The sequence below is a fragment of the Pteropus medius genome, unplaced genomic scaffold, assembly GCF_902729225.1.
Source record: "Pteropus medius unplaced genomic scaffold, Ma_sr-lr_union100, whole genome shotgun sequence".
In the NCBI taxonomy this organism is placed as follows: domain Eukaryota; kingdom Metazoa; phylum Chordata; class Mammalia; order Chiroptera; family Pteropodidae; genus Pteropus; species Pteropus medius.
In genome coordinates, this window is record NW_024345872.1 from 264,281 (window position 1) to 277,224 (window position 12,944).

At 35.3% G+C, this 12,944-nt stretch overlaps 1 protein-coding gene across 6 annotated transcripts in view; it reads left to right on the forward strand.

Moving 5' to 3' along the window:
- The window catches only part of TMEM164 (transmembrane protein 164), a 182,220-nt gene that overhangs the window by 77,873 nt on the left and 91,403 nt on the right, over positions 1-12,944 (forward strand). For all 6 annotated transcript variants that reach the window (XM_039874742.1, XM_039874738.1, XM_039874739.1 and 3 more), the window contains exon 4: positions 11,620-11,686. In XM_039874742.1, coding sequence (XP_039730676.1) covers positions 11,620-11,686 — 67 coding nt within the window. The remainder of the gene's footprint in view (positions 1-11,619; positions 11,687-12,944) is intronic.

Below are 12,944 nucleotides of genomic sequence, written 5' to 3' on the forward strand. Positions count from 1 at the left end.
TTTTTTTATTTCTGTTATTGTACTTTTCAGCTCTAGAGGTTTTTTGTTTGTTTGTTTGTTTCTTTTTAGGGTTTTTTTTTTTTGTCTCTTTATTGGTATTTCCGTTTTAGTCACACATCATTTTCTTGATTTTCTCCATGTCTTCCTTTAGTTCTTTTCTGCATCTCTCAGTCAGTTGTTTTAAAATCTTTGTCTAGTAGGTCTGCCATCTGGTCATTATTTAGGACAGTTTCTGTTGGTTTATTTATTTTTCTTTTTCAATGAGCCATAATTTCCTAGTTTTTCATATGCCTAGTGATATTTTTGATGATAACTAGAACCTAATCATGTGCTAATTCTCAAAGTCAGATTTTCTCCATTCCCCAGGGTTTGTTGGTTTTTATTTTTGTTTTTGTTTTGATTGTTGTAGGCTGTTTTCAAGCCAAGGATCAGCCTAAGGTGTACATTTAAGGTCTTCTCAGGTCTTTTCTGAGCCCGTGACTTTCCTTTAGCATGGACAGTGATTTCCTATGTCCCCTGTATATGCAGGTGATTTTGAATGTCATAGTCTTTAATTTCTGGCTTCTTAAAAGGGAAAAAGAGGAAAATGAAGAGGGGGATGTGTTGATTCTTTAAATCCCCTGGATGTCACATCATCTGGAGGGGGAGAGGCTTTTAACAATTGGGCGTGTGTGCAACAATGACTGCCTTCTTCTGTGCCTGTAGCTTCTGTGATCAGAAGGAGCAGTCAGAGCACAGATTCCCAATTTTTAGAGGACAGGATTCTATTGTCCAGTCTGGCCTCCACAAACTGTATATAAACTGCTCCAGGATCATGTTCACAGCTGCCTGCCACTTGGCTAGGAGGTGGGAAATGGGTAGCTGCTGCTGAGCTAAGAGCTAAAATTGACTGATATTAACCACAATTTACTATCCAAGCCTTCCCCTGGAAGTTACAAGCCTTCAATAGATACCAGGGTTCCAGATAGTTACATGAGATAGATTCTGCCCATGTAATTGTCTTTGTAGGGAGACAGATTCCTAGTTCTTCTAAACTGCCATTTTCTCAAAATTTTCTCTTCTGAGTTTTAACACATGCATAGATTACTGTAACTATCACCAAATTCAGGGTATAGTTCCATCACTTGTAAAAACTCTTTATGCTGTTTCTTTCGAGTGACACTCTCCTCCATCCCTATGCCCTGGCAACCACTAATTAATTGTCCTTCACTGTAGTTTTGTTGTTTAGGGAATGCCAAATAAATGGAACTCTACAGTATGCAACCTGTTGAATCTGGCTTTGTTCACTCAGCATAAAGCCTTTGAGATTCATTCAAGTTGTTACATATATCAATTGTTCATTCACTTTTTGTTACCAAGTGGCTTTCCATGATATGTACCACAATTTGTTTATCCATTCACCCACTGAGGGCCATATAGGCTTATTCCAGACTTGACTACTATGAATGGAGTTGCTCTGGACATCTGTGTAAAAGTTTTTGTGTAAACCTTAGTTTTCATCTCAGTAGTGTAAATATCCAGGAGCAAGATCATTGGGTTATATAATAAGAATATTTATATTTTTTAAAACTTTTAACACATTTTAGAAGAAACTGCCATTTTTTTTCCAAATTGTTTTTATATTTCTGCCAACAATGTATTGTGAGAGTTCCAATTTCTACACAGTTTCTGCAACATTTGCTATTATTAATATTTTTATTTTATTGATTCTAATAGGTGAGGAGGTGTATCTTATTATGGTTTTAATTTGCATTTCCCTAATAGTATGGAACATCTGCCCATGGGCTTATTTGCCATCTTATATCTTTTTTTTTTTTTTGATGAGGAGTCTGTTGGGTTGTTTTCTTACTTTTGAGTGTATTAATTATATATTCTGGATAAAATTCATTTTTTTTGGATACATGATTTGCAAATATTTTACCCTATTCTGTAATTTGTCTTTTCATTTTCTTCAAACTATCTCTCATATAACAAAATTTTAAAATTCTGATTAAGTTCAATTTATCATTTGAAAAATGTACAGTAAGTCCTCACTTATTATCAATAGGCTCTGCAACTTTAAGTGAAATAACATATAATGAAATCAGTTTTACCATAGGCTAATTGAGTAAACAAGAGTTAAGTTTCTACAGCATCTCAGCAACATTACAATGAAATGACATTATTCAAGGACCTGCTGTATTGTTTTTGGTGTCATGTTTAAGAAATATTTGCCTAACTAAAGGTCACGCACACTTTCTCCCATGTTTTCTTTTCCAAAAGCTTTATAATTTAAATATTCTATTTAGATTTATGACAGCTTTTATGTAAGTCATGAGGTTTAGGTTAAGTGCATTATACTATATATAATGTACAATTTCTCTAATACCATTCATTGAGAGGGCTGTATATTTTCCACTGAATTGCTTTTGCACTACTGTGAAAAATCAAATGACTTATATCAGTGTTGGTTATTTTTGGACTATTCTTTTTCATTGATCAATATGTCTTTTCTTGGCCAGTATTACATTGTTTTAATTGCTATAATTTTACATAGTAAGTCTTATAATTAAGTAGGACAATTTCTTCATTTTCCTTTTTTTAAAAATTTATTTTAGCTCTCCTCTTTTCCTTGCCCTTCCATGTACATTTTAGAGTCATTTGACCTTTATCTACAAAATATCCTGCTGGAATTTTTATCATAACTGCATTGAATCTATGCATCATTTTGGTGAGAGTCGACATCTTTCCTGTGTTGAGACTTTCAGTCAGTCCTTGAATGTTACAGTATGTCTTTCTATTTATTGAGGTCTTCTATGATTTATTTTATCAAACTTTTTCATTTCTCAGCATACAGATTCTGTACATATTTCGTAAGATTTATATATATATATGTATTTCAGTTGGGAGCATATATTGTAAGTATTATTTATTAAAATTTGGTTTCCGATTTTACACTTACATTATATACAAATGTTATGTTTGTGTGTTGACCTTGCAATCCTGCAACCTTGCTAAAATCATGTGTTAGTTCTAGGATCTGATTCATAGATTCCTTGAGATTTTCTACACATATAATCATGTTTTTTATAAGTACAGACAGTTTTATTTCTTCTTTTCTAAACTTTATTATTTTTGTTGCCTTATTGCACTGGCTAAGACTACCAGTATCATGTTCAATTGGAGGGCTGAGAGCAGGCACCCTTGTTTTGTTCCTGATGTTAATAGTGGGGGCATTCAGTCTTTTATCATTAAGTATGATGTTGGACATGCAGTATTTATTAGATGCCCTTTATCAGGTTGAGGAAATTCCCTACTTTTTCCAGTTTGTTGGTATTTTTTTTTTATCGTGAATAGATGTTGAATTTTGACGTGTACTTTTTGACATGTATTATGAATAGATGTTGAATATGATCATGTACTTTTTAATTATTTTTTTAGACATTTATGTAATTTATGAAGTGATCTGCCCAATTACTCTAGCACTCATCTGGTACTACACATAGCTATTACAATAATATTGACTATATTCCCCATGCTGTACTCTACATCCCTGTGACTGTTCTGTAACTACTAATTTGTACTTCTTTATCCCCTCACCTTTTCACGCAGCCTCACAACCCCCCTCCCCTCTGGCAATCACCAGTTTGTTCTTTGTATCTGTGAGTCTGTTTTTGTTTAGTTTGTTCTTTTTGTTCCTTAGATTCTGCATATAAATGAAATCATACGGTATTTATCTTTCTCTGTCTGACTTATTTCACTCAGCATAATAACCTCTAGGACCATCCATGTCATTGCAAATGGTAGGATTTCATGTTTTTAATGGCTGAGTAATATTCCATTGTACTTATGAACCATAACTTCTTTATCCAATTGTCTGTTGATGGGCATTTAGGTTACTTCCATATTGTGGCTATTGTAAATTGTGCTACCATGAATATTGAGGTGCATAGATCTTTGCAAATTATTGTTATGGATTTCTTTGGATTAATACACACAAGTGCAATTACTGGGTCAAAAGGTATATCCATTTTTAATTTTTTGAGAAACCTCCAGACTGTTTTCCATAGTAGCTGTACTAATTTGCAGTCCCACCAACAATGTATGAGAGTTCCCTTTTCTCCGCATTCTCACTAACATTTTTTTTTTGGATTTATTGATGATGCCAATCAGACAGGTGTGAGATAATACCTTATTATGGTTTTGATTTGCATTTCTTTTGATTAGTGACTTTGAGCATCTTTTCGTAAATCTATCTGTATGTTCTCTTTGGAGAAATACCTATTCAAGTCTTCCCATTTTTTAATTGGATTGTTTTTGTTGTCGTTGAGTTGTATGAGTTATTTATAAATTTTAAATATTAGCCCTTTGTCAGATGTATCATAGGTGAATATCTTTTCCCATTCAGTCAGTTGTCTTTTGTTGATGGTTTCCTTTGCTGTGCAAAAACTTTTTAGTTTGATGTAGTCCCATTTGTTTATTTTTTATTTATTTATTTTTTGTTACCCTTGTTTGAGGAGATATACCAGAAGAAAAATTACTAATAACAATATTGGAGTTTACTGCTTACGTTTTCTTCTAGAATTTTTATGGTTTCAGGCCTTAAATTTAAGCATTTAATCCATTTCGAGACTATCGTATACAGTGTAAGAAGGTGGTCCAGTTTCATTTTTTTGCATGTATCTGTCTAGTTTTCCCAACACCATTTGTTGAAGAGACTGTCTTTACCCCATTACACAGATTTGCATCTTTTGTCATAGATTAATTGACCCTATAGGGATAAGTTGATTTCTAGGCTTTCTATTCTGTTCCATCGGTCTGTATGTCTGTTTTTATGCCAGTACCATGTTGTTTTGATTACTGTAGCCTTGTAGTGTAGTTTGATAACGGGTAGCATGATACCTCCAACTTTGTTCTTTCTCAAGATTGCTTTGGCTATTCAAGGCATTTTATGATTCCATATAAGCTTTGGGATTATTTGTTCCAATTCTATGAAAAATGCCATTGATATTTCGATAGGAATTGCATTGAATCTATAGATTGCTTTGAGTAGTATGTCTATTTTAATGATGTTGATTCTTCGTACCCTGAGCACAGTGTATGTTTCCATTTATTTGTATCCTCTTCAATTTCGTTTTTCAATGGCTTATAATTTTCCGAGAACAGATTTTTTTCTTCCTTGTTTAATTTGATTCCTAGATATTTTATTATTTTTGATGCAATTGTAAATGTGATTGTTGTCTTAATTTCTCTTTCTGATAGTTCATCATTGGTATATAAAAATGTAACCAACTTCTGAAAATTAATTTTGTATCCTGCTACTTTACAGAATTCATTGATCAGTTCTGACAATTTTTGGTGGAATCTTTAGGGTTCACTCTATATAGTATCCTGTCATCTGCAAATGATGACAGTTTTACTTTTTTTTTTTTCCCAATTTGGATGCCTTTTATTTCTCTTTCTGGTCTGATTGCTGTAGCTAGGACTTCCAATACTATGTTGAATAGAAGTGGTGAAGGGCATCCTTGTCTTGTTCCTGATCTTAAGGAAAAGGCTTTTAGTTTTTTCCACTGAGTGTGACATTAGCTGCAGGTTTGTCATATATGGCCTTTATTATGTTGAGGTATGTTCCCTCTATTCCCACTTTGCTGAGAGTTTTTATCATAAACAGATGCTGGATTTTGTCAAATGCTTTTTCTGCATCTATTGATATGATCATATGATTTTTACCTTTCAGTTTGTTAATGTGGTGCATCACATTAATTGATTTGCAGATATTGTACCAACCTTGCATCCCAGGAATAAATCCAACTTGATCATGGTGTATGATATGATATTTTTAATGTATTGCTGAATTCAGTTTGATAATATTTTCTTAAGGATTTTTACATCAATGTTTATCAGGGATATCAGCCTGTAGGTTTTTGTTTTGTTTTGTTTTGTTTTGTTTTTTTACAATCTTTGTCTGGTTTTGGTATCGTGGTAACAGTGACCTCAAAAAGAGTTAGAGAGCCTTCTTTCTTTGAAATTTTTGGAATAGTACGAGAAGAATGAGTGTTAATTCTTCTTTGAATGTTTGGTAATGTTCGCCTATCAATCCATCTGGTCAAGGACTTTTGTTTTTTGGAAGTTTTTTGATTACTGATTCCACTTTGTTGGTGGTAATTGGTCGGTTCAGATTTTCTGTTTCTTCTTGACTCAGTCTTGGGAGATTGTATATTTCTAGGAATGTGTCCATTTCTTCCAGATTGTCCAATTTATTGGCATATAATTGCTCATAGTATTTTCTTAAGATCCTTTTTATTTCTGTGGAGTCCGTAGTTACTTCTCTTTCATTTCTGATTTTATTTATTTGAGTCCTCTTTTTTTCTTGAGTCTTGTTAACGGTTTATCAATTTTTTTTATCTTTTCAAAGAAATAGCTCTCGGTTTCATTGATCTTTTGTATTGTTTTTCTAGACTCTATTTTTTTTCATTTCTGCTCTGATCTTTATTATTTCCTTCCTTCTGCTCTTGTACTTTATATTCTTTACACTGTTAATTTGGTCGATTTTATTAATCAAATTTCAAATATCGAGTCAACCTTTTATTACCAGGGCAAACCCCACTTGGTCATGGAGTACTTATTATTTTTATATCGCTGCATTAGATTTTCTAACATTTTGTTGAGCATTTTTGTGTCTGTATTAATGAGGAATATTAACTTAGTCTTAGTTTTATTTCTCTTCGTCCTTCTTCTCCTTCACCACCTCCTCCTTCTTTCTGGTACATTCTTTGTATAGTTTTTGTATCTGGGTAATAATAGACTCATAAAATATGTAGAGAAACGTTTCCTTCTCTTTTTTTGACAACATTGTATAAATACTTGGTAGAGTTGGTCAATATAACCATCTAGGTCGGGGAATTTCTTATTCAGAAGATTTTAAGTGCCAATTCTATTTCTATAACAGGACTGTTGAGCTTATCTATTTCATCTTGCATGAGTTTTCGTAATTCGTGGTTTTAGAGAAAATCATTCATTTTATCTAACTCATCAAATTTATGTGCACAGAACTTTTCATAGTATCCCCATTATTATCTCTTTAATTCCAGGGAGTCTATAGTGATATCCCTTCTTTCCTTCCTAATATTGGTAAATTTTTCTTCTCTCTTTTTATCCATGTTATTCACTGCCTAGACTTTTATCAATTATATTGATTTTTTTTCCAAAGACAAGCTTTTGGTTTTATCAATATTCTCTATTGTTTTTGTTTTTAATTTTATTGATTTCTGCCCATTATTATCTCATTCCTTCTGTTTGCTTTGGGTTTATTTTGGTCTTCCTGTTAAGGTGGAAGCTTGTATTACTGATTTGATATCATTCTTTTTTTTTTACTAATATAAGAATTTCATGTTGTAAGCATCTCGCACATTTTGATACATTGTATTTTAATTTTTGTCCAGTTCAAAATATTATATAATTTTCTTTTAGAATTCTTCTCTATGAATTTGCCTTTCAAGACACTCATTGAACTTGTCATCTGTTCCATATCTTTTGATTCTTGGCAGTAATCAAGTACTAAATTGAAATATAAGTCATCTTGTGAAGTTTTTAATACCTTCATTTGTTTATATGTATAATAATGTGATATTTATTAACATTGCTTTATTAAGGATAATGACAGCGATCATGTATTGAGTATTTACTAAGCCCTAGGTACTATGTTGATCACTTCATGTGGTCATATCTCATTAAATTCTCTCAACAACCATTTCAGCTAGGTACTGTTATTTGACCAGTTTTAAGATCAAGGAAATTGATACACATACATATTTTAAGTGACTTGTCCAGAGTTACAGCCAATAAGTGGTAGAGCTGAGATTTGAATGTAGGTTTGATTCCGAACTGTAAATTCTTAACCATTATATTATACTACATTTCCTCTAGTTATTTAATTTCTTAACTTCCCGGTAAGATTGTTAGCTTCTTGAAGGCAAATACTATGTCTTATTTATACTGATCTCCTTTTTTTCTATGGCACCAGGAAAAATGTTAGATACACAGTAATGTATTGGTTAATGTTTGTGGAACTAAATTTAATAAAATTAGCTAACCTGGAGGAGAATCAAACCCATGACACTTGCCATATTGCCCCAGGTTGTTACCAACTAAGATAATTTAGTATAATATCCTGTCCAAAAACAGAAACACTGACAAAATATTTGTGACAATGATAATGGCCAAGACTTTCAGCCAACAAGAAGGTTTATAAGTATGACTAACTGAACAGGAATCCATCTGTTAAGGTTCTGGCCTTCGGTCTGTCCTTTTACTTTCTCTGGGCCTCTTTCTCATACTTTGAAATTTTTAAGCAGTTCAGCTTTTTCACATAATTTCCTTTTTCCCCTTCCTTCTTCTCTTTTTAACCTTGAGGCTTCTAGGCAAGCTTTTCATTTATTTAAGAAACATGTATTTGTGTCTTACTATGTCCCATGTACCTTTCTAACACTTTATATATATTGATTCCTTAAAACAATATTTTGAGTTAGTACTATTATTGTCCCCATTGTACAGATGAAGGAACTCTCCCAGGACTTTCTAGTGACCCATTAACCATTTTCTGTACCCAATAGAAATCTGGGTGGCAGGCTGGAGGTGAGTATAAAGTGCAATCAAAAGCATTTGCCTCTAATAGGGTCAGTTGCTTACCTGATGTGCTGTGCCCTCTTTCTTTAGAGGGCAGTGCAGCTGTGTAATTGGGATAGTTTTGCCACACAACACGCAAGGGGTTCTATTGCCTTTAGGCATGACCCTCCCTGTCCATCCAACATCTCGGAATCTTTTCCTACCTGGCCTGCAGTTTGATAGACATGTGCGCGTGTGCGCAAACACACACACACACACACACACGGAACATGTGAAATGTTCACGTTATGTATTTAAAGCAAGATACAGAGACAAAAACGTAGGCTTGAAACTTGGCGAGACCTGAGTGTGACTTCTCCCTCTGCCACTTACTATCTGTGATCTTGGACAAGTCACTTAATCACTCAGTGCTTTGGTTTTCTCAGCTATGAAATTGAAGAAGATGATGATTATAATAAAATTGTGATGATTAAATGAGATGATGCATTTGAATACTTAGCCCAGTGATTGGCATGTAGAAATGCTCAGTACATGTTAGATATTTTGTAATTATTGATATGCAAGACCTTTTAATATCTTATGTATATTTTATACTTTGGCATATATGTAGCTTATGAAACTGAATTTTGAAGACCCAGAACAAAGCTTGCCTTTATCTAAGAAGTTTATCAATCATTTTGAATTTTGATGTTTTTCTTTCTTTCTTTCTTTCTTGTCTTTTCTTTTCTTTCTTTCTTTCTTCCTTTTCCTTTTCTTTCTTTCTTTCTTTTCTTTTTCTTTCTTTCTTCTTTTCTTTTCTTTCTTTCTTTCTTCTTTCTTTCTTTCTTTCTTTCTTTTCTTTTCTTTCTTTCTTTCTTTCTTTCTTTCTTTCTTTCTTTCTTTCTTTCTTTCTTTTCTTTCTTTTCTTTTCTTTTCTTTCTTTTCTTTTCTTTCTTTCTTCTTTCTTATCTTTGGCCTTCCATGGGACCTTGGGATCAATTCCATCATCCTCAAGATTTAACTTTTGGTTCCCTAATTTCTAATTGGCCTTGTGTAGTGCCAGCATTTTTTTAAGGCGAATGGCAAAGCCTGTCACCACAATCTTTTATGCTGAGTGCATTATCCAGAATGTTTATGCTGTAGCTGTCACATAGGAGGGCCTAGGGACAGAGTTAGGCTAGACTCTACTTTACCTGGAATGGCTGTCAGTGGCCCCTGCTCTAGGCACTGAGGCTTCAGCCAGAGTTTTCAGTTTCTCAGAGCACGGAGTGTCTCTTTGAATGACCCTATTGTAAAAGCATGGTAACCTGGCCAGTCTAGGGAGGTAGGAGTGTCATTGCATTGGTGTGCCTTCTCCATTTAATGGATCAAGGCAGTCCTGTTAAACTGTAGGACTGTGATGGCCTGCTGTGACCTAATAGCATTCTCTCCTTGGTCATCCCCTGAAAGCAGATTAAGCCTAAGGCAGGGTATGAAGTTGTCAGTAGAGAGACCCTAAAGCTAAAATGAAAGAAAAAGAGGCATCTATGATTCTCCACCTGAGGACAAGGGAGGGTGAGAGGGAGGCTCTGATATAAAACAGTGAGAGGGATATTAGAGTTTGGGGTCCGAAGTTGGGTAAACCTGCATTTGAATCTTGGTTCTACTATCTTAAGTGTGGCATTGATTAGGTCACTTTGGTTCTTTGAACCTGGTTTCCTCATCAACAAAATAGTAAACATAAATGTATCTAGCTCATAAGATTGCTGCAAAATTTAAGCGGGAGAGTTTATGTGAAGCAATTAATTAGATACTTGCCTAGAATATATTAAGTCCACAGGATCACCGTCATCATGGCATTGGTAACAAGAGCGGCAGTAAGAAATACACTGGGAAAAATGAAAAACAGACTTGGGGCTTCTGTGATGTTCCCTTGGGTCTTGTAAGTTCTTATAGTCTTGTTCACATGTCTATGAGCTCCAAGAGAGGAGCTAAAGTCCTAGGGGTTCTCAAGGTGTGGGTTGCTTTCTTTTCGGGGGCCATAGGAGAAATCCTGGCACCATGGAGATGCTATGTCTGAAACTTGAGGTGTGCGAGACATGTTGACTTAGCAGTGTTTGTACTTGACTCAGCAGTAGTTGTGCATGACCCATCAAATCAGCTTTTCTTCAGGAGAGAGGAGAGACTGTCTTTCTTTGCTTCTCTCTTAGTAGTAAAGGGCCATTTTCCTTTAATGATAAAGAAAGCTGCTTAAATCCATCTTCAGAGCCCTTACACGTAGAGTTTGTTTCTGACCTGGTTATCCTTATAAAGGAGTTCTAGCGTGCAAGTTTTAACAAGTCTAATATTGGGAAACAGTGTCACTAGGCGATGATGTAGTGGCTTTCTTCTCTTCCTCTTCCTTCCTCCTCCCCCTCTCCTTACTGTTCTTCCTTTTTTTTTTTTGTTTTTGCTCTTTAGTCATAGAGCCCAATATGTAAAATAGATCAAAAGAAGCTTGGAAGGTTACCACTTCTGCTCTCCCACCTTCCACAGCAGCCCCTGAAGGCATATCTAAGAAAATGAAGAAGAGTTTTCAAAAACACTGCAGTTGGCTTCCTGGGTTGTACTAGCCTATTTATGGCCAGGTCACTGTTTGGGGGAAATGACTGGGTATGGCTGTGTAAATAAGCAGCCATGTTATAAGAGATAGGTCACTTAGCCACTGCAGTTCACCTTTTCTAATGCCCCTTGAGCTGAAGAGTTGAAGTCATTGATTGAGACTGAGTGGATGTTGAGGGATCTCAGAGCTCATTATGTAATGAAGTGTTGTAACCAAAGTGTGTTCTAGATGTGTTTGGGGGACTTTAGGCAGTGGTGGTGCTCTTCAGAACGTTTCAGTTAATACAAAATATGCAGCTTTTTATTATGTGTGTGTGCCAACTAGCGTGCTGTTTTACACAGAGAGCCACTTGTTTACGTGCTCTCCCATATGGCATGGAATAACCTGACACATTTTTGTCTGCCTTTCCATCAGAGTCTGAGTGTCACTTAGACTTTATCTTTTTTCCTTTCCAGGCTGCAGATGCACATGTTGAATGGAGCTCTTCTGGCCTTGCTGTTTCCTGTGGTAAATACCCGGTTGGTAAGTAGCCTCTTCTAGAAACGTACCAGCAACATACAGAACAGCATTTGCTTACTAGTTTTTATCTAGTGCTTGTCCTCATCCTTAGCTTATGTGCCCATGTGAGTATTAAAATATCTATATAGTTTACCTTTGAACAACACAGGCTTGAACCATAAAGGTCCAATTATATGCATTTGTTTTTTCAATAAATATACATTGTACTGTAAATGTATTTTCTCTTATGATTTTCTTAATAATATCTTTAAGAATGCAACATATAATACATGTAACATATAAAATATGTATCAATTAATGGTTTATGTTATCAGTAACTCTGTTCGTAGTTAAGTTTTGAGAGAGTGAAAAGTTACACGTGGATTTTTGACTGCACGGGAGTCGGCATCGCTAACCCCCATGTTGTTCAAGGGTCAAGTGTATTTATTGTTGAGGTTTGTTGCAGCCCTGTTTGGCGGCAGTGGAGTGTGAAGGGGGTGGAAGTATTTTGTGGAACTTTGAGAGTGCAATAACAGTTTAGGCCAGAACCAGGACAGACCAAAAAAGCCTACCGAAGCCCTAGGATAGGTTTGGTGGAGAGAAGGGTGTCTGGGAGCCCCACCCATTAGACAGAAGCTTCGAGGTGTTTTTAAGGGGCTGTAATGTGGACTCAATCACATTGGACCACCATAATCTTCTGGGGAACCTCAAAGCCTGTCTGCTTTGCCAGGGACTCCCTTGGGCAAGAATTAGAATTAGTCTTCATTCATCTAAACCCACAGGGCAGTCTGGGCCACACACTGCTCCCCTGTGGCTAGCAGGTAGAATCCCACTGTGACAGGAGACTGACTGATAAACCAGCATAGAGGGAAGCAGGAGCTACAGGGCTGGATGGCAGGGCCCTGTCCTCAGATTCCTACATGTGGGACTACAGAAGGATTAGCAAGGCATGTTAGAAAGAAAAGCTTGAGGAAAGAAATCACTGGTAAAATCCTTTCTTCTGCTTTCTGTTTTCATAATTTAAATTTGTCTCATGCATTAAGATCGTACTTGAAACCTCAAAATGATAATTCTTCTTCTTTGGATAACATTTTATAGTTTACAAGTTTTTTTTCAAATAACAGTTATGTGAGGTAAATAGGACAAATATTATGGCTTCTTGTTAACAGAGGAAGAAACACGTTCAGGGAGTCACACAAATTCTAAGTGGCAGAGTTAGGAGCAGAGCCCATGCCTTCAGATACTACACCCACAGCTACATTTTACTCTTCCTGAGGATTTA